Source organism: Toxoplasma gondii, chromosome X (genome assembly GCF_000006565.2).
Source record: "Toxoplasma gondii ME49 chromosome X, whole genome shotgun sequence".
Taxonomy (NCBI): Eukaryota; Apicomplexa; class Conoidasida; order Eucoccidiorida; family Sarcocystidae; genus Toxoplasma; species Toxoplasma gondii.
This window is the reverse complement of record NC_031478.1, coordinates 2,262,174-2,279,520: the sequence shown is the minus strand read 5'-3', so window position 1 is coordinate 2,279,520 and position 17,347 is coordinate 2,262,174. Positions and strand designations below refer to the sequence as shown.

At 49.8% G+C, this 17,347-nt stretch overlaps 2 protein-coding genes across 2 annotated transcripts; one reads left to right on the top strand and one right to left on the bottom strand.

Annotated features, from left to right (window-relative positions):
- Nucleotides 1-2,063: 2,063 nt before the first annotated feature.
- On the bottom strand, nt 2,064-11,017 carry TGME49_225380 (hypothetical protein). The gene is made up of 12 exons (XM_018780100.1): nt 9,613-11,017; nt 8,639-8,786; nt 8,119-8,166; nt 7,345-7,453; nt 7,112-7,207; nt 6,305-6,378; nt 5,569-5,761; nt 5,285-5,348; nt 4,670-4,812; nt 3,538-3,683; nt 2,741-2,813; nt 2,064-2,403 (listed from the first exon to the last, which is right to left on the bottom strand). Exons 1-12 carry the CDS (start codon nt 9,816-9,818, stop codon nt 2,360-2,362), a joined length of 1,344 nt encoding a protein of 447 aa, XP_018635994.1. The 5' UTR covers nt 9,819-11,017; the 3' UTR covers nt 2,064-2,359.
- Nucleotides 11,018-12,257: 1,240 nt separating this feature from the next.
- TGME49_225400 (hypothetical protein) lies at nt 12,258-17,078 on the top strand. The gene is made up of 5 exons (XM_018780101.1): nt 12,258-13,232; nt 13,350-13,640; nt 14,135-14,271; nt 14,584-15,897; nt 16,274-17,078. The coding sequence occupies exons 1-5, from the start codon at nt 12,860-12,862 to the stop codon at nt 17,027-17,029; spliced, it is 2,871 nt and encodes a 956-aa protein (XP_018635995.1). The 5' UTR covers nt 12,258-12,859; the 3' UTR covers nt 17,030-17,078.
- Nucleotides 17,079-17,347: the final 269 nt, after the last annotated feature.

Sequence of the window (17,347 nt, the reverse complement as noted above, 5' to 3'; positions counted from 1 at the left end):
ACCTTCTGGTTCGCACCTAAGCCAGTGGGCTCAAAAATGTGAACAGGCAACCCTAAACGAGGGTGAACATACGATACTTTTATACTTTTGCTTGCAGCGGAAACCAACTTTCACGTTCAGGGTCCAAGACAGGATGCCGCCTGTTTCTGCGTGGACTGGCAGGTCTTCAGAGCTCCTCGGGATGTCGCATACTTCCTCTTAAAGACTGCGGCTGAGTCCCTAGAAAAGGGACCCTTCTGAACAGGCCGGCAGAATAAAATGAGCCGAAGCACATCAGCACGACAAGGGCCAAGAACTCCTGCCTAAACACGCCTTAAAGTCTGTCCAGAAACAGCACCATATATTTATTCATCACGAGCCTTTTCCAGCCCGCAGCTCGGTCGGTTCGTGCAGGTGCGCGGCAAGCGAGGCGGGTGGGAACTCCAGAAAAGCATGAAAAAGACGAACACAGCGGCCTCTGTCCTCGAGCAGAAGTCTGGGTAGTGGCAAGATACTAAGCAAAGAAAGGCGAGTATTCTTAGGGCAGATAGGGGGAAGGGAATGCGAAAAACAACCACAGTTTCGTACAGATCTCACAGGACACGGGGAGAGAGGACTAGCTCTGTCACGTGCCGAGCACACAGTCAGCGAAACGTAGGAACGAAACCGAGTGGGAGAAGCAGATTCTGGAGATCTAAAAATTCAGAAAGAAATCAGAAGGTTAAACGGAGGCAAGGACCTCGACGCAATGACACACCTTCCATGGTTTGTTGAATCTGAGACAAAAGGAGGCTCGTTTGAGGTACGACGGTGCACGCCGAAGACCGTGCAAGACAGCTGGGGCTCATGGCACACACAGATGACGTGGTGTTTTCGTGAACAGTAAGAAGAGTTTCAAGAATGCCTATCGAATGCACGAACTTCGAGGGGCACTTTCCCTCCAGACTTTTCAGAGAGCCAGAAGCAAATTCGTCTGCGTGCAGAAACGAGACAGTTCCGGGTTCGCGGCAACACCCCACGCGTTCCTCGTCTTCGTCCCTCGCTTTACAGAAAGTTGGAAACTGTACTGCCCAGAATACCACTGGCAGCCGAATTCTAGCTGTACACAATGAATATGATTCGGGTAAATCTACAGAATGCTTCCGCCAGAAAGTTCCTTTGGCGTGGTGGAATTAAGACCCTCTTCAGGTGACAAAAGGTTTCGCTGCCTGCCCAAGTTTTATGTTCTAAATATCGCTTGCAGAATCAAGCCCTTCAGATTGGCAAGTTCCCAGGCTGCCGACCCCAGTCGTCGTCGCTTCAGTGTCTGAGGGCGAAACACACGGAATATGCGTCTAAATGCTCCAAAAGTGAGTGTCACACGCCTTGCCCGCAATGTTTTCTTCGGTCAAATTCTCTGCCAGTAACACATAGAATGAACCGATGCCTTTACTGTGTTTAACTGTATCCGGATGTTGACCCTACACTTCCAATATCCGCGCAGAAAGTCTCCTTCAACCCTCACGTCCACGCGGTTCTACAGAACGATATATTCAGGTTTGGTGAGAAAAAGCTACGGAACAACATCCGCTGCCTTCCCAAGGTGCTCGTCTGAAGGGCAGTGAGTGGACCGAAGCACGCACTGAGCCGGAAGAATCCAAGGAACTTGACACGCATTCCTAGATTAGTGCCACTGGCAAAAAGACATCACTATTTTAGATTGGTGGACAGGAGTATGTGTACGCTTTTCCTGGGGCGTACAGACTACGATGTGGCCTACTCGTTTAGACCTTCAAGGTGTCTGTTTACCGGGTCCAAGTTCTATTGTGATGGCATCGACGTCGCGGAGAGGAATCCCTCTCCGAAGTGCTGCATGCGGCATTTGTTTCTCTCGTGCGTGAAAAGGGAAGGAAGCTTCACAGTCCCTACGCCTCCGTGCATGCATGTTCTTTACCGTTTAAATATATCTTTGGACCGGTTGATAGAGCTAAATATAGTCTATACAGCTGCAGTTGTCAGATGCTATGTTTACGTGTTTCAGTCCGGTTGAACTGGAAGGGCAAGCTTTTGTCGGACAGCCTGTAACTCGACGGCACGAGGAATAGCTGTAACGTCTGAACTCGACTGAGAAAGGAGTGGAACAGCGAGTCGAGGCAGTTTCTCTTTTGTCTCCCCAGGGGGTGTTGTCGTCAGTATGACAATTCTGGTCGCAGTAACACCCCTCTGGAGTAATCTGCCCCGGTTCGGGAACATCTGACAACGCTGCTCCATCTGGAAAGAGGGAACAAACACGCTGTGCATTCATTTGACTTTCTACCGACAATGAGACCCAACAAACAATTTTCGCTGTTCGGGGCGTCAGCATTCGACTGGGGTGGCACCATCTTTCCCCGTATTTCCCCTAGCGAGTGTCTTTGATTTTGTCGTCGCCGTTCTCTGACGTTCCTGCAGGCACGCGACAACTGGTGCATGAGCCCTTGTGGCAAGTCTTCACTCTTACTGAAAACAACTACAAGAACAACCCCGAAACACCGGTCGAGTTTCGCGAAGTGGATCGCAACCGGGTTGGACCGGTTGGGCTCTCCGCGTCTCGGCTTCTGGTGTGTCACGTGCCTGAACGAAACTCTGTCTGCGAAGGGGAGATCTTCCTCATTTTGCTCTAGTTGCATTTCAACCTTGCGGTTTCCAACAATGCGGGGTTTCCTCGGAGGGGCTCAGATATACTTCGCTCGGTTGATGTGTCGCTTAAAAGGCTTTTTAGAAACACCTTCTGTCCCCTTACCTGTTCCCGACGATGCAGATTTCGCTTGCTGCTCCTGGAGCCGTTTCTGAGTCTCTCGGACGTAGAGCTTTTCCTGCAAGAAACGTGCAGACGCATGATACCTTGACGTTGCGCGTGTCTGCCTCTGTAAGCGACGAAAAAATGTCACTCGTGCGTCCCGAAATTCTTTCTCGCCTCGTGCCTAACTCGCTCCCCAGCTTCTCCCAAAGTGTGTCTTCTCTGTCCACTTCAGTGGCCTCAGTAACCAGCCAATGACGCGCAGACACACAAGCAAGTATCAAACAACTTTCCAGCCTCGAATTCTGAAAAACCAAGCGATTTGAGAAACTTGACACGTTACCTCTTGTGATTGACTGAGTGAAATAGTTACGTCTCAAGAAGGCAGGCAGTGCGAGCTCTCTTGATTACCATGAAACGAAGTTACACAGTAGACTATCTTCGCTACTTCGTAGTATCCTTCCTAGTGCTACTCCGGACGGTATACGTGAGTCGGAGCCAGTACACAGGGACCTGCAAGACCTACGCATGCAGCATCACTCGGTCAGAGCCGTCAAAAAGCATAGAAGCAATCTGGCAGTGAAGCGGGACATACGCAGTGCTAGCCATTCTACCGTAGCACTTGTGTGTTGCTTGTGGAATCGCAGACTTGGTTGTCTTTTGAACTGAGACTTCTAGAGGCCGCACATCCAACCCAACTGTAGAGCGAAAAAGGGTCACGACCGCCGGAATGGCTCGAACAGATACGACACGAACAGCGAGAAACTCAGGGTTCGTTACAGCGGCAGGCATGTCCTCACTCGGTAAGAGATCTTTGCAGCCTGAAGGTGGTCGCGCAGCTGTAGATACACCAGGTTCTGCGGCGCGCCCCTGAGCTCGTAGTCCTCGTCGAGCTTCTTGTTCAGCATGTCGATTTTCTCATCTAGCAGCCGCAACTTCTCGGCCTCTGAGAAAATACGCCGAGAGAGATGCACAGCACAGCATAGTACGGGCGACTATGAGGCAGCACCTCGACAGCAGTCAAAAGGGTGAGACGTGTGAAAAGCTCTCGAAACCAAGAAGGCTCATGAAACCCAACTTTCACCTCCCTTCATGTCTGATTCAATTGTAGACTCTAGAGTAAAGCATACAAGATAGATTCAAGGATCCGAACATCCCTCGCTTCCTGGAGAAGAGAAGTGGATCCAAAGCCTCGAAAAACCCTTGCAAAACACCAATTATGTTATCACTTCTTCAACGCGAAAAGTTTAAGGGAAATTGGGAACTCCTTATCGAATTAGAGAAAGACCCGAAATCCAGCGGGACATTTCTGCCGCCTCTCACGCAGCCGGCGTCTGCCACCGGCTCAACTCCTGAAAGATGTGTGGTTCCATTTTTCATCTCTCTAAAGTGGTCACAGGTGGTGAAGGAAAATCAACGGAAATCATCTAGAGTCCCGGCGCCCTTTCAACTGGTTAGAACGCAGCCCAACTTGTCAGTTTTCCATCTGTGCTTTTCACCAGTGGATTCCTCATGACAGCCAGAAGTGTTGGACTTCAACTTCCGACAAAGCATCCGCTATTTCACATCGGTGTACCACCTAGGATCCTGAATGTGACTCCAGTTTCTGGAAACAATCGAGGTCTTTAGAATTGCCGGACACCGTGACACTAAGGAGACTCCACATCGACTCTGTTCTTGGCGACTGTCCAAGAGAACATTCAGGGCAGAAGAAGCAAAATGAGGCAACTTTTAAAGCAAGCGAGCAGCTAAGCTCGAAGAACGTGCATGCAGGGCAACGAGAGAGCGAAGTGAAGCACAGGAAGGCAGACAAAGACGAGAGGCGGAGAAGGGAACGACCGAGATAGGCACTTGTTTCAACTCGTACAGCAACGAAAGATGCAAACTCTGGCATTTCAGAAAGTGAAAATCCCCGGAAAACGCTTGACGAACCTGTGAAACCCGCATACGTCAAAACAGCCCGTTGGCGTTCTGAGAGAATCTGCGACTTCTGCTGCTTTGCGGAGACTCCTCCGTCCTCTTCAAATTCGGGGCCATCTTCAGGGAGGACTGCAAAGGATTCTTCCATGATGTGTCTAGCGAAAAAAAGAGAAGTTCACACAAAGTTGCTAGCTTCCCTCCAAAAAGACAACGTGGAAATGTTCGACAATGCAGTATGTTCGTGCATGGCGAGATCCATACCTCCATACACCCGTGACTACACCTGTTTATCGAGCGCGCCAAGCGTACGAAACCTCCAGAGACAAGTCTGTGTGCTTCTGTTCTTTTATGTCACGCATAAAAAATGCCTCCGAAACAAGAGGGAAGATCCCAAAACGCCTACAGAGGCGCGCCAGACTCTTTCAGGGGACGTCTGGTTTCTGCACGCCTCTGCGCTGCAGTGAACAGGGAACAGCAGACCGTGTTTCGGAGCCGGATGCGTGGGCAGTGCCGGTGTTTCTTTTTTTTGCGAAACACCCATTGAGATACATTTCTCAGACCCTCTCCTTCCGAGGTGCCTCCCGGGACAGAGACAGCCTACACAAGACTTCTTCGCATGCAACTCACCTGAACACATTGTCGGTCCCCGTGATCTTTTTCTTTATCGACTTGACCTTCTCGTCGTTAAGACCTACGAATAAATCATGCATCCAGTTAAAATCAGAGGAGTGTAGTACACCTTGTCAAGCTCGTCGAAATCACGCCATCGGCAAAACCACCGAGTTCCGTTTTTGAACTTCTGCGACGTATGAGGATACCGATGGGAGTACCGGATCGACACGAGGGCTGGCGCGTTCAGGCATTCAAAGGGTTGGACATCGCACAGTTCGTTTTAACGAAGGGACGCGTACCCAACTGAGCAAGGAGGTCGGGGACCGACACGTTTCGAGACGGCAAGTTGACGAAGGCATTTTCTTTCAGCTTGGCCATCTCCGTCGCCAAGAGCTCCTCTTCCTCCTCGCCTGTCTCCTTAGCCCGAGCTCGTGCCAGGGCGGCGACGCCCCGCGCAGCTTCCTCCTGCTCTTGAAGGAAATCTGATGAGTCCTGAAACCGTCACCGAAACCACAGCCCCCCGAAGGTACCTCGACAATATTCTTGAATGAAAACGATGTCAGGAACAAACGTGTGTTTCAGTGGTGATAGTTCCTGTGCAATATTCATATAAATATATATGTATATATATATATATATTGATATAGGACAAGATATACAGATAAACTAGATGAATTGATAGACTAGATGGATATAAGATAAATAGAGAGACGAGGTGGATAAGAAAGATACGGATACAGAAGTAGATACCGGCTAAAACACAAGGGTAAGCAGTTGCACGTGTCTACACGGAACTGCGTATGAATATGCGCTTTGAGGGTTCTTTGTTTAGAGAACTGTGGTGGAGCGCGAGAGAGAAGGAGTTCTTTTCAGATGTGAAAAGGAAACTCGACAAACAAGATCGCAGTTCCCTTCCTTCCCTTTGGAAAGCGGGAGACTGTGAAGAGAAGCGGGGTCTCTCCCTTGTTCAGGTGAAGGCAAGGACAAACGCAGAACAGGTTGCGTTCGAGAGCTGCGGCGACACCCGATCCTCACTTGCAGCTTCTTCAGCCAAAGAACGTGGGCAACCTTTCGCCGAGAAACGCGAGCCGTCTGCAAGGACTGGGTGACTGAACGAAAAAAGCGACGTGGTCGCAAATACGCACATTCAGGATACAGACAAACACATTCACAGATAAGGAGAGGTGTGCACAGATATGAGGAGATATATAGACACGCGAGTAGACAGACAGATAGATGGAGGCAGACAGATACAGAAAGATTGATGAATGCAGATAGACTCAGAGACACACATACACAGATTCATCGAGACATGCGAATGGATATAGATACACAAAGACTGGAAGATACAGAGAGATTGGCAAATGCAAACAGATTGGTAGAAGCAGGTCGATAGACGCAGACGCGTAGATAAAGAGATACGTATGCGTGCATATGCTTGCAGTCAGTGTGTATCCCGTCTGTGTTTTCTGGAGCAGGCGAAACAGACACGTTTTTCTCGCCGAATCCTTCAGATTCGTGTACTGTCCCTTTTACAACACGAGATGAGAGGAGTGCGGTAACGTTTCTGGTCCCCCACAATGTAGACAGAACGGCTAGGCTGCGCTGGAACTCCAGTGAAAGTCTGGGGTTTCTGAAATGACAAGGTAGTCCCAGCCCAGAAAACTCTAAATAGATGATTCCTTAACGTAACCTGTGGATTCGAGAGGAGGTACACACCGGACATGGATCAATTATGTCCATCTGTACATCTACATGATACTCGTTTGTATATGGTGTACGCTACGAGCAACTCAGGAGGCAGCGAACCTATTAGAAGCGACCGCCGTGGCTCTTGCCTACCTTTCTTCTCGATCCGCATGCGATCTTTCAAGACAGCTCGCCTTTTCTTGTCGTCGTAGATCCTCTGAAGCTGCTCTTCTCGCCGGAGTCTTCGTTCTACAAATGCATCAGCAAAAACACGACACGAATTGACGTGGTAGGCACGGAACAGAAGGCGTTAAGGAGAAGGAATGCACGTTGCCGTTGTGCCCATAGAATCCACTCTTTTTGCGCGTTATTTCTCGCGAGCTCACCTCGCTTCTCCTGTAGGTAGAGCTGAAGCTGCTTTTGCCGCTCTTCTTCCGTGACCTCCGCGAGCCTCTGGAGGTACTGAGCGCGGTAAATCTTGCGGATTTCTCTCATCTGTGATTGCAGAGCCAGCATATCGCAGTCCAGCACACAGTCTCCGGACAGCGAGACACAATCCCCATAGTTTTGCTTCGCATTCACCTAAGCACTTCACGCATCGAATGCGCTGCTCTCACCTACGTCTCTGTGTTAGTCAGCACGTTACGCAGTGGGAAAACGTGTTTGATGCCCTCTCTGCACTCTGCTTATCCTTGGGGATAAGATTCGATCCAGCAACTGACGTGATTTTCCACTAGCTACATGAGCACGAAAAAGCAAAACTCTTAGTCCGCAAGAGGATCTATGTTTACGAATTCATGCACAGCTGTCTCGAGCCCTGCCTCCTGGCGACAGATGAATAGCAAGTTCAGCCGCTGCACTGAAAATGCAGAACGTGAGAGTCATCTGCAAAGATATGCTCAACTCGTTGGCGCTCGACGCAGGAACAGCACTCAATGTCAGTGAAGAAAATGTGGAAGGGAGGTCGCAAACAGACACAAAAAAAAACTCAGGAGGAACAGAGAGCGGAAACGTCTGATCGGGCGGGGAAAGCAAGACAGGAGTGAAGGTGATTAGCACGTCTCAGAGCCGTTCCTGTTCCAGCGCGATGACCCCCGTCGCACTAGCGTCTGAGCATTCGTTTCTTTTTCGTCGCTAAGATGAAGAAACGACATGCGTACCTGTCGCTCCCACATGAAGAGTTCAGTTTGGTACGGCGTGAGACCTCTCTGAAGTTTGGAAAACATGAAGAAAGTCGGCAAAGAATAAAGACGGTGAAAGCTGCAGAGGGCCTCGAGTGTCAGGTCGGTTTGTCCGCAGACAACGTGCTGCGAGTGGGGTGTGGTGAGCGAGGCCGTCCAGCACGCGGTTGATTGAGTGTGTGTTGGTATTCTTGAAGGTGGGCGGTCTCATAAACATGTCAAAAAGGTTGATCCTGTCGGTCGTCACATGCTTGTCACGAAGACGAAGCCGTTCACGTTTAAATGTGCGTGTTTATTCGGTGAAACTGGATGGCTCGTTAAAGCACCTATAGTAGTTTTTTGATCATCTTCCCGCATAGGTCACATGGAGAACCTAAAACTCGCAGTTCCTATCTGCCCGGTGTAAGTTCGCGGAAAGGTCAAGAAGCTGCTCTGTGTTCCAGCACTCAGCTGTGGGCATCACTTTGGGGATAAAGCGAGAAGCTCGTCCATGCCTTGCCTGCATTTTCGCCGCTTTCTGTTGCTCAATCGCTGCGGGGCCGAGCAAAAAGTGAAGTCGTCGCGCAAGGACGTCTGAGGAAACTGTAGGTACACCTCGGACGGACTCCAGGTGTTTCTTTCGGGCAGGGAGGGGAATGGGAATTAACCTGCGAAGGAGAAAAGCAGAGAGTTGAACCGTACAAGCAGTTTGCCGGTCAGATGTCTGCAGGCTTTGGAACTCCTCTCTTGGCAGCAGCAGCAGCAAAGAGAGACCCGAATGTCTCCACTTGGCGCAGAACAGAGTCGCGCAAAACGCGCCACGCAGGACACAATCGACACAAGACGCAGACACAAGAGTAGAATAGCCATCCGAGTTCGTGATGACTGACGTACACCATAACCCCACTGGGCGTTTGCTGTAGACAAACAGGAGGTCGAATGGGCACTGCGTATGGCGGTGTCCAGCGTGTATTTATAAAAACACATTTGTATGCAAGCTGCCCATATATCATATTGTTCCCTTTCATCGTCTTCTTCCCGATGTTAGTACGCACGGAATAGACGGATCGGACTCTCTTGCAACGTGTGGCAACAGGAAACCACAAAAGAGACTGAGGCCTACAGACCGTGATCCTCTAACGCTATTGGTCCATTGTTCCGTCTAGGACAGCAACTGAGCACGTAGAATTGACTGAGAACAAGGCTCGCCAGGCGAGAGAGGAGACGACGTTGAAGTGGGTGGAAACAAGCCAGAGGAGAGCGACGAGATGCACTGATGGGGACCATAGATTTCTACTGCGATATCTGCTCTGTTTTTACACAACTGTCGGTTTCCCAAATATACGCTGGATACCACTATACATGATTCACTCAACAAGATGGTCATAAGAAAGCACAGGACAACATGGACCCGATGAACAAAGATTCTCAAGGTGCAAACCAGGAGTCCAGCTAGGTGTCCCAACTTCTTGCTGCGTGATTTTCCATTCGCACCTGGGAGGAGGGACGAGGGAGAAGGCCCTAGCCTTCTCCCTTAGTCTAACCGCCGTCTTGACGAGGTTCGCAAAGGCACCTGTTTTGCTTCTCGGGTGCTCGCGCAGCTCTGCACGTTTAAATCGCCCTGGAGGACGGAGGAAACGCGCTGCGACCAAGGCGGCTCGCGGCACTGAGGGATTCGGAAGAGCCGTCGCGGCCGGCATTTTCGGCAGGAAATGGGAGCGAAAACGACGGAACGCGCCAAAAACGGCCCCTTCTCCAGGGGCCAGTTTTCACAGCGACACAACAGTGAGGGACGTTTTCACGAATCAGTTACGCCGACTTACTGGATAAATATCGTTCCGTTCTACACAGATGAACGTGTTTTGCTGTTCTTGACCACAAAATAGAGCACAGCAGCCGGGAAACACACTTCAATGAGCGGAAGCTCGGTTTCAAATGAACGTGAACTCCTTGCGGGTCCTGGGGCAAGAAGGCAGCACTTGGACTGAGACTGTACGAGACGCGAATTCGAAAAAGCACTCTACTGACGAGACACAGACGATGAAGACAATAAGGGGAAAGAAGTGTGTTGCGATGGTTAGAAAGGATGCCGCAGAAGTGGCAAAAAGGGAGAGCAAGGCACACGCAGAAGTCTGAGTCACCCAAGCAATAGTTTCTGCGCAGTGTACAGACACCGTGCAGTCACCCTGGATGGAAGACGAGGCATGGATCTTGGTCCGTCTCAGAAAAGAAGTGCATTCAACAAGAAAGAAGTTTTGTCGACATTCACGTGAACAGGTAACAAAACAGAGAAGGCCATACTGACAATCGCGTGAACATGACAGAAAAAGGCGAAAGCTGGCCACATCGGTCGGTTACATTTACCGTGGCAACGGACAGGTCGCCCAGCAGCTGCTGGCGACATCTATGTTGTACAAAAAGAAAAGGAGATTTCACAGCGAGAGAAAGGCATTCTGAAGTCGAAAAGGAGTCATTGCGGCCGTTTACGAATTTTCAGAGAGCAAGGACGTCCTCAATGGGTGCCGGCCCCCCAAGAGTCCGGTTTGCATTCAAAAATGGGGCAGACATCTACTTCACCAAAGCAATCTTATAAGCATCAGGAGCCGTGGGATCACCATCGAATAAGAAGGACTTTGCAGTTCTAGTTTCAGTCGTGAACTAGGAGAAACGACCGGAGCGATCCACCGGTAACTGAGGGCGACCTGGCAGATAGATGCTGGAATTGATACATATACCACAAATCTTTATTTCGCAGAGGTAACAATGGCAATGTGGCCCTCAAAAACTGCTGGGTATCTCCTCTAGACAACAAGATGAAAACGAATTACCATGCATGCCACGACGCGGCAACGGACAGGCCCCTGTTTTGGGCGCACTAACCTACGTGCGGAACTACGAAGGAACAGAGGATTGGGAACGAAAAAGGAAAAATGGTGCCCAGAACTGACAATTCTGGTCCCCAAAGGAGCGTCCTTTGTCCTTCAAGTCCTCCCGAAAGCCGAAGAAATTCGCAGGCGATACAGTGACAACGTCTGCTGTGCATCTGGCACACACATGCATGAATAACGCATGCATGCTGACAATCGACTGTCTCGAAAATTGTTGCTCGGGTCTGGTGAAGCGAACCGTTCGTAAGAACTAAATCTCCCTATTTTGCGGCGTCTCCAAGCGTATTCAGAGCATGAGTGGGGACGGAGAACTCCACAAAGTCTTCCTAAGTTACAGCGTTTGTCACCCTTCTGACCCGTCTCCAATGCCTCGAAATGAGCCCCGCCTCCTGCTGAGAATCCTCCATGGAAATTGAGAAAAAAAGGCAGAGCGGTCACCTATTTCGTATGCTAAATCCACCCGGTTACTCACATGGAGCACAAAGATGGCCAAGAAACGCTTAGCGACAAAAAATGTCCTAGCTAGAAGCTTGTGTTGTGTGTCACTGCCGAACAATAAAAACAAGAAAAAACGAGCGTCGCGTGGCTCCGTCTCTCAAGGAAAGACGATGGATGGAGGGGGCACAGATCGGCGGGTTACAATGGCAGCGTATTGATTTCTGTATTTCTCTGTCTTACCACCTAAAGGGTTTTTCCTTGTTCGAAACGGATCCTCTGCGATCGCTTCTACGCCCAAAATGGAAGTGCTACCAAACTATGCCGCATTCCGAATACGCTTTTGAAGAAGACCTGGTATCAAAGTTCGCGACGGCTGTTTAGGCAGACAGTACACTTCTTCCATAAAGCAACACTCTCTCTTTGCACCGTCGTGGACGAGATGGAAAAGGCGTTGCACCTGTATCTACCTGTGTGAAAAAGACTTAAAATGGTTCCACAACACAGCATGTCCCAGCATGGTGTGCCGTAGGGACTACATAGATCTGCTTAGTGTCATCAGGTAGAACTTTGGCTCTTGTCACGTCAGAGCGTCTTGAACTTTATGTAGATGAATGTGCTTGTTAAGACGTTGCCGTTGGACTCCGCAGGTGCAACCATATGGGTCGTAAATGCGCGACAGGTCAGGACAAGCAGCCTTTTTTCCGCAGCGACATGCAGCTGTCTAGCCGCACACTTACATTGACATCAGGCCGTCTCGGCTTCTGTGGCAGCGCGCGTGGTGCTGGAGAGAAGGCTAGGCACCTCATTTGTTTTTAAACTGCATGTTACGAGCAGTGCATAAGTTTGTGTCTTTTACACCAGTTTTTTCCGGTCGCCTCCAGTTGCTATGGTGACCGGTCGATTTGTCTGGTCTCCAACGGCAGCTGCTTTATTTTCTGCTGTCATGCTGATATCGCGTACCACACTACTGGAGTGTGTGAGCAACGCAGGCGAGAGCGCAAATCGACATCGAGTTCCAAATCCTGCAGAGTTTTCAAGCCTGAACTGTACCCTAAACTCTCGAGTTTCGTCGTTTCCTGTGAAAGCATGTCCAGTTGCCATCCTTCATGTATTACAACGTGTGCGGTTGCGTCCGCCGCTTTATACCTGGAGACTACAGGAAAATGACCTTATAAGCAGACCGAGCGCTGGTCCTTCTGGAAACCGAGAGTTTCTCTCGCAGTGCTACGCCTTTTTGTTCCTCATTTTGTAGGGATCCCGTGAAGCCAGTTGGCTTTATATGAAAATTTGTTTGCCTCAGCATAGAATCGGAAACGCTTTTTCTCGCAGAAAGTCAATCTGTTTTGGTAGTCTTAGATTCAATTGTCCTGCAGGATTATCAATGCCAGCATGGTCTCTGTTGCTCACTGTCCTTCATGAGAGGCGGCAGCATCTTCGTCACAGTTCTCCTCATAGTGTGGCCGGTTTGTCAGCGTATGCCGACTTCAGGAGACGGGATAAACATTGTGGACTCTGGGAGTGGGGATCAGTGGATGTTGAGGTTTGAGGATGCAGCGCGGCATCCCTCCAACAACCCAGTGGAAGCGTCTCCGGAAAGAAAACTTTTGGCTGATGATTCTCCACCAAGTATGGAGTTCGTGCTGGTACGAGGACCCCAGAAAATATCGAGGGTAAAGTGGAACACCGCTGTCAGCAGGGCGTTGTCGAGGCGAAATCGTGTTCCGGTGAAATCTTCTCGCTCTGCCAAGTCAAAAAACGACTTTCGACTGGGCTCGCTGAACATGATTAGTAAGTGACGATTCTCAGGCGAATCTGTTTTTCTCGCGTGTCACGCCAGGAGACATTTTACTCACTTCTAGTCAGTGGCACATTCTCTGTATGATCTGCTCTGCTTATTGCGTCTAGGTGCCTACGAAGAGCTTCTGTCTGAATATCAAGAGGATCAGAAGGAAAAGATGGAGCTGCAACTGTTACAAGGCTGGCAGCGAAAAATGGTACAGCCCCGTCGGACCGTCAAAAGCTTTGCCGACCTCATAATTGTTCCGCCACCTCCTGAAGAAGGCATCCTGTTGGGTGGATACGTCCTCGAACCAGTGACAGAGGACGACTTAAATATGGCGGTGTATCAGCCAAAGGCTTTCTACGAACTAGAAGAACCTGGGAACAAAGAAAGGATGGAATTACTTGCTGGCAAACGTATGTCATGCAGTAGATCTCGGGCTCCTGAATATGTATTTATTCTCGCATAAGATCTGTGCCTTACAAATCTTTCGGGGGTCACTGGTCCATGAAAGACACCTGCTTCTGACAGTTTGCCGAGCATGGTACGGGCACGTATAGCTTAAGCAGTCACAGAGAAGCTTTGGTGAGGCATATTTGCGATGTAACCTGTTTCGTTAATTATATGTAGAATCATGAGATAGACTCGAAAGTGACAGAAACTAGGAACTCGTAAACACTGCCAACGAGAGAACCAGGCATCCAACACAGCTCGGAAACTATGGCTCTGTAGAGAATTCGCTTTATTGGCAGCTAGGCTTTCTTCCCTCCGGGTTAGTGATCTGTTAATCTGAGGTGTAGCTGGGTTCTCATTTCGAGACGTTCTCGAGCGTGTTCTGGTAATCAAGCTCGGCATGTTTTCGTGAACTCGTGCGGTCGAAAGTGTTTCGGTCATCCTGTCTTATCTTCAGAGCACAAGATGCTCAATTCACTCGATGATGAGGCACTGCACGCATTGAACAAAGGCGCTGGGGTCCTCGGACAGCTCGTTGACCAGGTCACCGGCACAGCAGGTGGAATGAGTGAAGCAGTTAAGAAAGTTGGTCAGGTTCGTCTATAATAAACCACTTGTCTAGCACCCCCTCTACCCGCTCAGCTTGCCAAACAACAAACACTGTGTTGTAGTCAAAAACTAACTGGAGAGTTGTGGGTTTGTAGACCTCAGGGCAGTTACCCTTGTCGCCAGAACATGAACATCAGGCATTTGCCTTATGTCAGGTGACAGAGAACCCGCTGCTTGGTGCACTAGATAGCAGTGTGGGGCTTGGCAACAAGCAGCACACTTTTACGTCAAAGCGCCCCCATCACAGTGAAATAACCACTGGGTCCTATGCTTTTCTTTTTGCGATGGACACTACAGGAAGCTCTCGCCGTTGCTGCATCGCGTGCCCCTGAAGAGTCTGCTGGCTATGTAAACCTGAGAACCGGCCTCCCCTGTATCCCGTCGCCAGATCATATCTACTGTGTGGCAACGCCGACCACAACGACCACAAAGGCTCCTCCATCACTGGTTGAGCTCCTAAAGTACCGGAAAAAGAAAGAGGAGGAGGAGGAGAAGAGACGTAGGGTTGAGCTGGCAATCCATCTTGAACAGCAGAAGCGCCAGCACAATCCGTATGACCAGCCTGTGTACTTTGAAGCTGCTGAAAGCCAGCTGATGAAGCCGACAGATGTGTTCAAAAAGAAGATGTTCGTGCACAGAGAGAAGGCAGGTAAGGAGGAGGAGCACCTGGCTAGTTTTTCATCTATGCAGGAGGCACAGACTGTCCTTAAATTTGCCAAGCACGCCACCCATAAACGTGAGGACGAACCCTCCTTCTCACGGGATTCAGAATCGGAGACTCCTTTACCTGCTAGCGCCTTGAACGCTGCAAGCAGACGCGCCCGCGGTTCCTCCAAAGCACTTCCTGAACAGCAGCAAACTGGTGTGATACAAGATGCGCGTCATGCCAGCAGGCATTATGGGAAGGCCATCGTTGAAGAGGTCATAAGACCTCGTCAGCTGAAAGATTTCAGTGTGAGATCGGATAAAGCGTGGCCTTTGTCGCCGAGAGAACCAACAAGATTGCTCAATACAATTCTGAATGCAGAACAAATTTCCCTAGGAGAGGCGTTCTCGGTGGCTCCCAGCCGACAAGATCGCGCGAGTAGACGGAAGAAAGCTGATTCACGATGGTCCACAAGACAGTCTGACATAGTCATAGATCCGATTCCCTCTCTTCGTGTCCTCAGAAAAAGCAATCTGGCCACGCCTCTTCATTTATTTCGCAGTCGATCAGCCGAACCTGTCACTTCCCACAGTTCCGACAAGCAGTCGGTCCAAAAAGTTGAATCTCAAGGAGATGGTGGTTCGTTTGCTGACGTCACATCACTAGAGGAGACGCCAGCAAGGAAAACACGAAAAAGCGATGGCATACAACCAGGTTTTTCGTCCGTACCACTAACCGGTTCTAGTGATGGAGACGCACAGGAAAACCTGCCTGGAACCGCACCTGCAGACGAGCACAATAAGGGCGGTAGTGTCATTGTAGAAGGTGCGCGACGGTTCCAGTCGCACATTCAGTCAGCAACATTAACTCCTCAACAGCTCGCAAAATACACAAGGGGCAACAAGCCGTCAAGCCTGGCATCCAACGAGGACCTTATCAAGACAGAGAAGGAGCGCGCAAAGAGGGTAAGCCATCGTCAACGAACAAAATCTGCTCTTTCACCCATCGTCACGAGAATTTTTTTTCTTTCCGTGTTACGCTCCATAGTGCATGCCTGGTCGAAAAATGGCCACATAGTCAGTACAGACGTTACCAGGATTGCCTGTGCATGATATTAGTGCCTCCTCGCTGTCGCCGCATGATGTCCCTCATGATCGGATGTGGCGTTCATGCATATGGTATTTTCTGGATACGCGTTTTTTTGGCGCACCGGCGTATGGAGTGATAGTTTCTGTGCTAACACTGAGGCGCCTCGGACCCACTTTACTCTTTAGCAGGATAGGAACGCTTGTAAGATGAACGTCGGCGACTGGTACTTTGTGCATGCACGTTATGCTACAGGAAAGGCAAGAACAGCGTCTCTCTCGACTTACTGACAATTTTACGGCTATGAGCTACGCGGAAGAGCTCCACAACGCCGCGCTTGCGACTGGGGACCCACTGCCCTCAGATGCAGTAGTTGGTCCTTTTCTCCGAGTCTCTTCACTGCCGCCCATCTTGAGAGAGAAGGTTGAGCGAACTCAGCAGCACAAGGAGAGAAGGCGCGAAGAAAAAGATGCTCGACAGGAAAGGAAAAGGGAAGAGTGGCAAGCAACCAAGAACAACGCTCGTCTCCAGCAGCTAGAGAACAACCTCTCAGATCGGACATTAGCTTTCATCACGGGCTATCTGAACAGCGATACTCCAAGCTCGATTAACAAAGCCTCCGAATGTGGTTCTAAAGTAAAGTGTACAAGAGGCTCTCCTGCTGCTAAAGATCAATCTCTAAAGCCATTTGACGTGACGATCGATACGAACAAGTCCACTGAAGACACTTTGAGACAGGCGTCGCCTCGGGTGGAAGGTTTTTCTGAAGTCGCCAACCAGCGGTCAGGTATAAACACGCATTCCGTAGAAGAGGAAAGCAACGCCGGAAAGAGAAGTACACACACAGAAAGTTCATGGTCGCCTCTGACCAAGACAGACCAGAGTATACTTCTTGACGAACTGCACTTGGCTCGCGTGGTATGGCTCGACGGCGAAGACAATGAGAACCCGTTTCAGATACACCCCCGGGTATCCAGGATATCCAGGAACATCGACACAAGCTTCTTTTAGGAGTCTTGTGATCGAAGGGGGAACAGTCTCGCACAACATGTCAATGACGCTCGCGAAAGAGAACCGTCACTGATTGCTTTGCGTGGCATCAAGCATGACATCAAATTTTTTAGCTAGATGGCACAAATTCAATGAGATTGTACCATTGTGTCTTTCCGCTTCTCTAATATGAACAACAGATAATAGGTGATCGCATGGTTCCTGTCACAAATTAGGCAGTGACTCCAATTTTTCGTCTGAGATACTCCGTCTCCAACGGAACTCAATGTCTCCTCAGGCTTTGAAGGCTCCCCCAAATTTCCGCAGCTCTTGAGAGAC